Raw genomic sequence first — 12,620 nt, forward strand, 5'->3', positions numbered from 1 at the left:
AATAATGAGGGATGATGTATGAATATGGAAAGGTAGAGTGAAGTCAGATTGTAGAAGTCTTTAGAGGAAAAAGGGAATCCCTGTAGTATGATATGGTCATACCTGTATTTCAGGAAAACCATATGATTGCCATAGAAGAAAGATTCTCTCTAAAATGATATAAAAAGAAGCATCATGTAGAAATTATAATGAGGAAAATATAGGCTTAGTGTTGATTGATACTGTATCCTAAAATAGAACTATCCCAATAGAATGGGGAATGAAGCTACCTCAAGAAACTCCTTTTCAATGAAGGGTATCAGAACAAAATTAGGTAGACAATTGGCAAGTATTTTATGCAGGGGATATTTTTCCATTATGAGTAGGAGTGATAAAGTCTTTTAAAATGTTCCAGTTCTGAAATGTTTAAATTTGTGACTCTGGTATTCTTTCCAATAGGAACCATGGTACAGGCTGAGGAAAATCAAAGTGATGGGGTCATCTTCATGCTTATAGGATTCTCTGATTATCCAAAGCCACAGGTCCCTCTCTTTCTACTGTTCCTCACCATCTATGTGATTACTCTCCTAGGAAACCTGGGCATGATTGTGATCATCAGCATCAACCCCAAACTCCACACCCTTATGTACCATTTCCTTAGTAATTTTCCTTCGTGGATTTCAGTTCCTCCAATATAATTACGCCCAAGCTCTTAGACATCTTAGTTGTAGAAGAAAGAAGCATTTCTTTTGAAGGCTGCATTGCACAATTTTCTTTTGCTGCTACTTGCTTGGTGATGGAGACCTTCCTGTTGGCAGTGATGGCTTATGACTGGTTTGTGGCCATTTGTAGTCCTCTATTATACACAATTATCATGTCCCAGAAACGGTGTGCCCTTCTGATTGCTGGGTCATATGTATGGGGAACAATTTCTTCTCTCATATTCACCTACAGTCTCCTCATCTTGTCATTTCATGGGACCAACATCATTAATAATTTTCTCTGTGAGTATTCTGCCATCCTTTCTGCATCCTTCTCTGATAAGCGTGTTACAGAAGCAATTTTATTTATCCTTTCTAAATTTATTACATTATCCACCCTTATTATTGTGCTCATATCCTATCCTTTTATTTTTGTGACTGTCTTGAAAATGAATTCAGCCAATGGGAGGCATAAAGCCTTTTCCACCTGTGCCTCCCACCTGACAGCGGTAACAATCTTTTATGGGTTCATTCTCTTCCATTACTGTGTGCCCGGTTCAAAAAACTCATGGCTTTTAATCAGATTGCGCACTGTGTTTTGTACAGTAGTGATCCCTATGCTTAATTCCCTAATATATAGCCTAAAGAACAAAGATGTGAAAGAAACCATCAGGAAAATGATTGGACACTAAAATACTGCATTTCTAAAATGATTCTATTGATGATGCATCTTCTATCTGAATGCTTTAATATTTCATTAGTGAATTCATTGCTGTACAGTTAACTTCCAATTTATATGGTAGTGATTACTATACCCATCTGTATTTTGGCACTGAACATATAAGCAAGTCAGGAAAAAACCTGCAATTAATATAATCACTGGAGAAGTAAATGTACCCACATAAACAAAAATTAACTCATAATTAACTCCACAGGATAAAGATTGCCCAATGACCTTACACAAACATCTTATATTGTGGATAAATTAAAATACTATATATTTTTAAAAGATTACAAATATTTTCTCTTTCACCAGCCTTCTCATAACTGTATATCATGGGGAAGAAAGGAAATATAAGGATAAGCTGTCAAGGTGAGGAGTAGGGTTTGGTAGTTAAGGCTGCTTCCAACAAAATCCCTTGGGAGTGAAGTTGTTGGAAGATTTTTCCAATCATCCAAAACTATATCAAAGCAGTAGGCTAACATAATGAATAGCAAGACCAAGATTGGAATGTTGGTGTTCAGTAGAGCCTAAAATAATAACTGGAACATGGTAAAAGATAAATTCCAGTTTGTTGATCAGTAATGAGACATAAAGAATGAGATTCTTCTTCATCTCACTTTTTACATGAATAAGTCCATTTAAGGTATTGAGCTCTATTTCATTTGAAGGCGTTATATTCTCTGTCTTTTTTCACCTTACATTCTGTTTGTCTTTACTTCTAGGACAAATATAATTAATATTAGTATTAGTACTGTATATGAGGTTCATGAATTTGATTTATACATTGATATAGATAGAGGTATCTAGATGGTTAACTCTTTAGTGCATCTAAATTTTGTTTTATGAATGAAAAAAACATATTTCTCCTTGTTGAGAGTCTACTTTTTGTCCAAAATTATATAGTAAAAATTAGTTAGAAACTGAGGCAAATTCAGTTTCCCCAAATCCTGATGATGAAGCTGTCTTCCCTCCTGCCATAAGAGCTGGGGAGATATGGATATGGAATGCAGTGCATAGGGTCAGTTTATGATCTCTGTGTCAACTTGTTTGCAGCACTTCTCTCTCTCTCCTGCCCCCTGTGTCCACCCCCTGTGTGTGTGTGTGTGTGTGTGTGTGTGTGTGTGTGTGTGTGTGAGAGAGAGAGAGAGAGAGAGAGAGAGAGAGAGAGAGAGAGAGAGAGTTACTCTACAACTTTCCAGGCATTTTTGACCTTTCTATTTTCCATGTACTCTGTGACCCAATGACACTGGTTTCCTTGCTATTCCTAGAATAAGACACTCATCTTCTCCCTCAAGAGAAATTCACTGGCTACCACCTGTACCTGCAAATTTCTCCCTTTTCATTTCTGCCTCCTTTGTTCCCTGATTTACTTTAAGTGCTAGTTAAAATCTCATTTTATGCAAGATGACTTTCTGGAATACATTTAATGCTAATGCTTGCCTTTGCTAGTTATTTCCAATTTATTCTGTCTAAATCTTCTTTGTACATTGCTTACATGTTTCTCCTTGAGCTCAAGGACTGTCTCTTGTTGTTCTTAGAATCCCTAGAGCTTAGCACTTGCCGTAATATAGAAAATGCTTAATGTTTACTGTGTTTTTTTCTTTATTGTTTTGCTTTGTTTTGTGTATGTGTACTTAATTGGTTGATAGAGGTTGATAAAAGAAGGCAATTTTCCAAGGAAGTAAATAATGAAAAAAAGAAGAAACAAAATCAAATTTAAATCAAAGGAAGAAAACAAGTACCATGAATTTGGTGCTGGAAGGGATTGTAAAGGTCATCTAATCTAAACCCCTCCTTGTACATGTTACAAAAACGCAAGATATTATAAGGGCTAACCTATGTGTAGAGCATGTTGCTTAAAGGGAAAAAGACTAGATATCTCTAATCACTTCTCCCACCCCCCTCTCCCCACTCTTCTCTAAGGGAGACTTTAATTCATGCCAGCAGGGGAACAAAAGTTTAGGAACTGAGGGCATTCTATTTTGTTTTTGTTTTACTTTTTAGAGAAACAGAATAGCATGCTAGTATTTTATTTCTCTGTTTCCTTATTATTACCGTAGGGGATAGGTTTCTTTTTCTAATTCAATCTAATTTCTGTTGACTATTCCATTATTGGGGGGAAGGTGCACTCCTACCTTCACATAATACAAGGCTTGACCCCATCACAAAATGACTGTTGCCCTAAGAACAGAGCTATGAGTTATGGAGTGCCAAAATCCAAGTTTTATTATAAAATTCTGCTGAATCAGAGAATTCTTTTGTCTAACAGTCTAGTCTCTTAGTCAGAGGAGTGGGGCTTTAAGTTGAAGATGTTTCCTCTTATAGGATAATGGAATAATTATACTCCTCAACCCTAATGTTAGTCAACCCATGCATGGAAACACAAGGAAGCTCCCATCCTAAGGGGAAAAGCATTGGGTTCAATGATTATGGACATAAATGTCTACTGTTGAATGATCTTTGGAATTTTCTAAACGGACATTTCAGATGGAGATATTAGCCAGAACTTAAATATGAATGTAAAATAACCATCTAAGTAGAAGCTACTACTGGTATGTCAAAAAAGTCCAGCTGAGAGAAGATGGTTCAGGAGACATAAGGTTAATTCTAATACCTTGTGTTGTTGCCCATAGGGAGAAAAAAATAGAAATCATGCCCCAGAGTCTGGTTCTCAAGTGTCCTAGAGGCAGATGTTAGATCTTCCACTTAATTCCCAGGTTCGGTTTCCTCACATTCTATAAGCACTTGTTTATCTGCTTTTGTCTACTCATGGGATGACATGGAGAGAAATATATTCTCCTTGATACTTAGTTGAAAATTACTCAAGTTTTACCTTATTGGGTATAGATAGCCAATAATGCCCTGAAATTGTCAGGTACGATATTCTGGGGGTGTTTTACATTCATTGAGTGACTTTTTCACTAGTCTCATTACTTACTGAATCTCTGAAGTAAGAAGTAAACCATGTAGAGGCCCCTGCCTTCTGGTAAGTAGACATACTCGGCCATTGCTTCCCCTCTTATATATTTGCCAGAGGACATTTGGTAGACATTTCCCTCTGCATTTTAAGTCTTTTAAAGAAATTTTTTTATCATATGTACCTTCTATTTCAAAGGATGCAAAGACTCTCCCTAACCATAAAAGCTTCTGGCTCTAACCCTAACTGCCTCAAAATTTAACCATAAATGCACCCCTCACTCCTTTCTCCCTTCTACACATGCACACATACACACACACACACACACAAACACACACACACACACATTCAACCAAAGTGTCCATGGCATTTTCTTGGCAAAGATACTTTTTTTTCCATTTCCTTTCCCAGTGTATTAAGGCAAAAGAGGTTAAGTGACTTGCCCAGGGTCACACATCTAGTAAACTAGTCAGCTAGATCAGATGACAGAACTCTATATAGATAAAAATAAATCTATCTATATTTATCTATCTACATATATTCATAAACATAGTTACATAAAAATACATCTTATACAGTATGAAATATGTATTAATTGAGGGGAAGGATATGTATCACACATATACATGCTATAGATTGTTATCTCACATTATATAATGAGCAGTACTAGAAAAGCAAGAGTCTTCTGACTTATTTCCAAATAAGGTCATGTGTCCACTAGAACTCTTCCTCCTCCTCCTCCTCCTCCTCCTGCTGGAATTCAAACTCTTCTCCTGGGACCATGACCTCTGATAAGTGAGCTTTCATCATGTCTTGTCAAAAACTACAGCCACCATATACCTTCAAAGATATTCTTAAACCATTTTGTTTTACTTTGCCTCTATTGGCTACATCCATTCAGTCTCTAGATCCTTTATGTGTATTGTTTTCACCTAATAAAATTGAAGCTCCTTCTCAACACGGACTTTCTTTTTTATTTTATCTTCTTGCAATCATTTCTGTAGCCCCAAGTACAGAGCCTGACATATAATAAACATATAATAAATGCATTTCTTTCCTTTTTTAATTTATGGAATAAAACAAGTATTTCCATAACAAAGTGTAACAATAAAAATGATAGTTACATTTTCAGTCATACATCATCATCAGTTATCTAGGGTTAGGATTAGGGTTAGGGTGATGGTTAGGATTAGGGACCCTAAGCCTAACCCTCACCCTAACCCTAAATAATGCAGTGCATAGAACATGAGGTCTGGAGTTAGAAAGATGTGAATTCAAATCCAACCTCACACATGCATTAGCAGTCTGATTCAGAGCAAATTACTAACACTATGCTTGCCTCAATTTCCTCATCTATAAAATTGAAATAATAATTACCCCTACCTCCCAGAATTGTTATGGATTTTAAGAGATCATAATTTTAAAGGACTTAGCCTAGTGCCTGGCACATAGGTCTATCTATCTACATATGTATATGTGTATACATTCATACACACACCACACACACACACACACACTATATATATATATATATACATACATACATACACCCACATACAGATATATAGATATATTAGCTATGAGGGTGATGGTAATGATAATGATATAGATGCAGTAATAATAAGGAGTAAACATGGCTTCATTTTAAGCTAAACCAAAAAGTGCTGCCTCTCTAAATTTCCTCTTGTAACAGGGCTCCTGAACTTATCTGTGCTGCATCATATAGAAGACTTGGGCTGAAGCTGGGTTTCTAAAATGCATCAATCAATAAGAACTTTATTAAGTGCCCACTGTGTACTAGGTACTATTCTAGGTGCTGGCGATACAAGAATTCAGAATAAAATGATCTCTCTTTTTAGGGAGCTTACATGCTAGTGGGAAACACAAGTGGAGATATAAGTGTGCATAAAGGATAAATATGACCTCTATGGGCATAGAATAGACACTAAATCTCTCAGAGCCCCAGTCAGCTGTCAGAGGCTATACATTATTCACCAGCTGCTCATTTTCACTGGGGAAGGATATGGTCATATTCAGAATTCCCCACACTAATGAAACAAAATAACCTGGAGAGCGAGGGCAATTTGAAATTGTCAGATAAAAACAATGCTGGAGAGAATTTACCCAATTTTACCTAATCATTTAATAAAATACCTCATGCTATTCTTGTAGAAAAGATGGAGAAGTAAAATGCATGATATTAAATCTGATACCCTGAAACCTTAATGAATAGGAAACCTAAAGAATAGTGACTAATGAACTCCTGTCATCTTAAATGGAGGTGTCCACTTGAGTGGGGTATGTAGTTATCCCTATAGTAAGTGGTTCCTCTTTTATCAGTGACCTGGATTAAGGGATATCTGGCACGTTTGTCAAAACTGTTGATGTCACAATGCTATGAAGAATGACTAGCACACGAGATAAGACCAAGTTTCAAAAGGCTAGAATATTATCTCCAAATTTACAGGATTGAATTTCATAAGGACAAATGTATATTCTTGATTTTGAGTTCCACACAGTGACTTTAAAATGCAAGAATCGTCCCATATGGCTAGCGATTTATGTGGAAAAACAAAAAGTAAAATCCAGCAATAACAAAACCTGAAACCTTAGGTTTCAGAGGACTGAAATTTCAATCTGAATTATAACATGCCATAAGAGTTGAGAGCACTAAGGTAACCCAAGGTTGTATGAAGAGAAGCACAGCATCCTCCTATAAGGGAAGATGGAATATTCATTCACTTTGCTTCATTGACAGAACACATCAAGGAAATGTTCTTCAATTCTGGGGGAAGTGTTCTTAAATTCTGGTGGACACATTTTGGGAGGGCTATCAATAATCTGGGGACAGTAAAGAGCAGGGGGCGCTGCATGAGGACAGGGTTGTAATTTATGTGGAATGCAGACCAGTTACAGTAACAGGGCTTACTTATCCTGGAGAAGAGAACATTTAAAGTGTGAGTGTGTGTGTATACATACATACATACATATATATATATATATATATATAGAGAGAGAGAGAGAGAGAGATAATATTAGTTGTTTTTTAAGTATCTGAATAGCTACCAAATGAATAAGTGAATCCAAATGTTTTTATTAATCACCTGCTACATAATAGGCAGTAAAAGTAGGTGCTGAAGGTAGAAAGCCAAAATAAACAGAGCAACTACAAGAAGACCAACTACCTACTTTATCTTTTAGTAGCTTATCGTCTATTAGAGGGGAAACAAATCTTATATCGAAGAATATACAAGATATTAGGATAGAGACGGGGTTCATGATTATATGTGTATTGAGATTCCAACTGAGGTAGATTTCATTTACCAAAGAAAACTTTTCATGGCTAGCAAATTTTGGTATTAGATACATGTCTTAATACAAATTCAAGTGACTTGTTCACGGTCACTCAGTGTTAAAATATGCATCTTCTTGACTCTGAGACTAACCTTCTATTTATTACACCACAGTGTCTCTTAAGTAGAAGATAATATTTTGACCTCAGACATAAGCAACTGGAGGAAGGGAGTAAGAATAAGTCTTCTTTAAAATATTATTCTTTTAAAGACAACATATATTCTAAGAGATGGAAATAAGAAGGCATGTTAAGGCATGTGAGATATGCCACAAGAAATTTAAAAAAAAGAGACAGAATTTCACATGTGAAGAACAAAAGTAAGGGAAGCTGAACTGGAACATAGGGTTAATAAAGGGGAATAATACATAGTAAAGCTAAGAAAAGGAGGTCAATTATGTGCTGTATTGTGATGCCAAAAAGAGTGATATATATTTGATCCTAGAGGGCAAATGGAACTAATGGAAATTTTTGAGTAAGATGGTGGCATGTTCATGTGTGTGTTAATGAAAATAAGTATAGCAGCACCAGAAAGGGAAAAAAAGAAGCAATGCATAAAAGATTGCAAGGAAGAAAATTTAGGCTTAATGTAAACTTCAGCTGCATTTCAATAATAGCTACACAAGTATAAGCATCATGGAGAAATATTGGGTTAAAACTCACTGAAAGTCATTCAAGCATTTGTGAAGTGATCAGTTGTAAGGCATAAAGGTAGAGTGAAGGAATATCCTCCATGTATCAATTGGTATTTATACCTATCCAGATTTTGTTGTACTCTGAAATGTGATTCTAAGCCTAAAATTCTTCTCAACAGGAACTATGATGACTGCCAATCAAAATAAGAGTTCTGAAATCATTTTCATCCTCTTAGGATTCTCTGATTGCCCAGATCTTAAAGAATTCCTCTTCCTTCTGTTCCTGGTCATTTATGTGGTCACAGTGGTGGGAAATCTCATGATGATTTTGATTATCAGGATAACTCCTAAACTCCACACTCCTATGTACTTTTTCCTCAGTAACTTGTCTTTTGTCGATTTCTGCTATTCCACTACTATTACACCCAAGTTGTTAGAAATCTTGATTGTAGAAGATAGAAGCATCTCTTTCCTTAGTTGCATAGCACAATTATTTCTTGTTACCACCTGTGTGGTAACTGATGCTGTCTTATTGGCAGTGATGGCCTATGATCGTTTTGTGGCCATTTGTAATCCCCTGTTGTATACAGTTACCATGTCTCGTAAACTCTGTATCCTCTTAGTTGCTGTGGCATATTCATGGGGCATAATTTCTTCTATGACACTCATTTACTCTCTACTTGTATTATCATTTTGTAGAACCAACATAATTAATAATTTTTTCTGTGAATATTCTGCCATCTTTGCTGCTTCATTCTCTGATAAAAAATTTATTGAAATAATCCTTTTTGGCCTAGCAAATTTTAATACATTTTGCACTCTCTTGACAATTCTCACATCATATGTCTTTATCTTGTTCACCATCATGAAGATGCCTTCAATCAGTGGGAGACAGAAGGCTTTCTCTACCTGTGCCTCCCACTTCACAGCTGTAATCATTTTCTATGGTGCCATCCTTTTCCTCTACTGTGTTCCCAATTCCAAAAGTTCATGGCTCCTAATCAGAGTAAGCACTGTTTTTTATTCAGTGGTGATCCCCATGCTTAACCCCCTAATATATAGCCTAAGAAACAAAGATGTGAAAGAAACTGTTAAGAAATTAATAGGGGGCAGCTCGTTGGCTCAGTGAATAGAACTCCAGCCCTGGGGTCAGGAGGACCTGAGTTCAAATCTAGACTGAGACACTTGACACACTTAGTAGCTATGTGACCTTGGGAAAGTCGCTTAACTCCAGTTGCCTTGCCTTCCCTGCTCAAAAAAAAAAAAAAAAGAAATTAATGGACAATAGACTATGTTCACACTAATATTACTTGAATTGATGGTATCTGTACTATTTGAACTACTCTTGCAGAATTTGTAGATGTATTTATTTATTTATTTGCTTACTTACTTACTTATTTGTTTTATGCCTTAGCCACACACTAGAATGAGTTTCCTCAATATAAACAAGAAAACAGAGGATCATGCATGGAACATACATGTACAGCTTGCAACACTTTTTAGCACAGAATAAAATCAAGATTTTTTCAAAGTTGCTGTGCTTATTGATGATTCCTCCTGGCCATTCTTCTGTTCTCTTCTGATCACTGAAATGTTTCTATGATTCTCTCTTCCTTTCTCCTTTTTTTTCCCCTTTTTCTGTCAGTACTATTCATACACCCAAATCTAACTCCAAAAGATGCATAGTATATTTTTCATTATGCTTGAAAAAGTAATAATTTGGGGTCACATTTAAGTCCTAAATACAGTCTTTTATTGCAACTCCTTTTCTCTTGGTCCAATGTTGAGCTCGCATAAGGATCTGGAAAATAGACATGTTCCTATAAGTGAAGGAAGCATATGCTAAGTGAACAAAAAAATCAAGAAACCTCTTGTAACATTTTTATTAAAATAGAGCTAATGTCAGAGCTTTATATCAAGATGACATCTTAAAATTTAGAGTAAAATAAATTTAGGGATCTTTAAGATTTGTTACCAGGTTTATTGTTTTTTGTTTTGTTTTTGCTTTTTGGAGGGGGGATTGCAGGGCAATTTGGGTTAAGTTACTTGCCCAAAGTCACAGGGCTAGTAAGTGTCAAGTGCCTGAGGTGGGATTTGAACTCAGGTCCTCCTGACTCCAGAGCTGGTGCTCTATTCACTGTTCCACCTAGCCAGCTCATCAGTTTTCTTCTATCACCTTCCTTTAGGATATGAAGGACATAAGAAACAAAAAGTCACAGTGAGGAGGCATGACTAAGAGGTGAGGATGTGATGGCTATATTTTGTGAGATCTGAGTAATGGAGTATTAGAAGAATTAAGGCTTGCCCTTGTCTAGAGCAACATCATAGGTTGACGAATTCATTGAAAATTCATTATACCAGGTTAAACAATGTTTAATCCAGTGAAAGGCACTTGGCAAAAACTTATCAGCAGTGGGATTGCCTTGTGTGGTTGCTCCAATTCCAGCCAAAGAATGGTAGAGAAACACAGTCTCAATAAATACAATAAAAATTTTGTGGATTGCTTGATAGTGAAGACACAAGGATAATGGAATATATGCCTTCTCTCTTGTATATCATTAATGTTACATTTGAAACCTATGCCTCTAATCACTTACATTGAGTCCCTATTGTCAAGGTTAGTAGCAGTAGGTGTAGCAATGTAATTGCATTAAGAAATTTACAATAATTTTCTAATTTACTCCTCAAAACAATCTGGGAAGTCGTTACTAGTTATTATTGTTGTTGTTTTCTAAATGAAGAAACTGAGACAAATACAAGATAAGTGACTTGTGCAGGTCAAATAGCTAGTTAGTGTTTGAGGTCAAATTTGAGCTCAGGTCTTTTGAATACAGACTTACAAGTGTATCCACTGCATCACCTAGCTGACCTTAACCTCAGTGAGTCTGAAAAATGCTTTAAATTACTCTGTCAGCAATAGATTCCCCCTCTGATTTTATGTTGAGTGTGATATTTGGGGTGTAGGCTGTTATTTTTTTTTAACCTGAAGAGTGTTAACGGGATGGATCTAGGAAAGGAATTAACCATCAAATTATATGTTCTAATGAGCAGACATGTCTGGTCATTTCCATCTATACCTTCCCAAAGTCAAGTCCTGGAAGTCAGAACAATTCTTCAGCAAAGTACCACAGTAAAAGGACCAAAAAGAATTGTCAGCGACAAGAGTAAGATGACAAGCATGGATCTCCTCTTCCTTGATATCTGTGCATTCCTATTTAGTACAGTATTTGTAGGACAATGGGCTAGTCTTCAAGTAAAAAAGGTTGTATCAGGCATAGCCTGTGCCCTTCAAAGAGCTAGTCATTTATGTGATAAGATGACATTTGGCCCTAAAAAGACCCATACCAATGCCATTAGAGGACTACTCATGCACTATGAACTATGAATTAAAATTAGGAATACAGAGTGTGAGAGAGGGAAAAATTCACCGTAGATGGAGCTGTCCAAGAAGGTGAAACTTGCACAGCCTAAGTAAGATGGACATAGATGCAACTTCAGATAGTGAAAATCAAGATGGAATGGATTCCCAAGCAAGGAGAATAGCATGCACACTGGATGTTCAAGGGATGATCAGCAGCTCTGTTTAGGAGCATCTGTGGCTTATATTAGGGAAGGAGTTTCAAACTAAGTTTGTAAGGCAGAAGGGGACCAGATTATACAATGAAGATGTGAGCAGTTGAATATTCCATTATGCTATCAAGATGATTTGGTACAAAGTCAAGCATTTTATATGGACAGTCCAATCTTCCTTCAATATCCTCTTGTCTTGTGACCTGCTCGTTGAGTTTCCCCTGACTCACCCAACTGAAAGTGCCCTCAGACTCAAATAATTTTCTTAGAACACTTTGGTTCCCTCCTTTGTATGCCCAGAATGGAGTGAGTTTTTTTTTGTTTGTTTTGCTTTGCTTTTGTTTATTTTTTATTATTTTTATATACACAGTGAGTTATCTGAGGTCCCATAATTTCATGACTTACCCAATGTGACATAGAACTTATATCGCAACACAGTTTATCTGTTGTATTATAACTCATCTCCTAATATGTTTCCCACCATCTTGTTTCAGATAGTGAAATTAGTTCTGTAAAAATCCATCCATACCTTGTGTCTCCCTCTCCTTTTCCCCTTTCCTACTTCTCCTTCACTTGCCTCCACTCCTCTTCACTCCTTTCTCAGAAATACTTTGAGTAACTGAGAAATATATGTTAACTATTATATAATATATATGTAAATATATATAGTATAATTAATATCAAGTATTAGCGGCATATGAAAATCATTTTTTTCTCCTTAGAGTAGTATTAAAGCAGTCTT

The 12,620-nt window shown here is 36.1% G+C and overlaps 1 protein-coding gene and 1 pseudogene across 1 annotated transcript; both read left to right on the forward strand.

Moving 5' to 3' along the window:
* Positions 1 to 334: 334 nt before the first annotated feature.
* On the forward strand, positions 335 to 1,372 carry LOC138163521 (olfactory receptor 5D18-like; annotated as a pseudogene).
* A 7,120-nt stretch (positions 1,373 to 8,492) lies between these two features.
* On the forward strand, positions 8,493 to 9,437 carry LOC138163661 (olfactory receptor 1165-like). Its single transcript, XM_069091083.1, has one exon. It carries the CDS (start codon positions 8,493 to 8,495, stop codon positions 9,435 to 9,437), a length of 945 nt encoding a protein of 314 aa, XP_068947184.1.
* The last annotated feature ends 3,183 nt before the right edge of the window (positions 9,438 to 12,620 follow it).

This window comes from Petaurus breviceps, unplaced genomic scaffold, assembly GCF_028583685.1.
Source record: "Petaurus breviceps papuanus isolate PSGF00001 unplaced genomic scaffold, PetGlider_PUasm1.0 188, whole genome shotgun sequence".
Taxonomy (NCBI): Eukaryota; Metazoa; Chordata; class Mammalia; order Diprotodontia; family Petauridae; genus Petaurus; species Petaurus breviceps.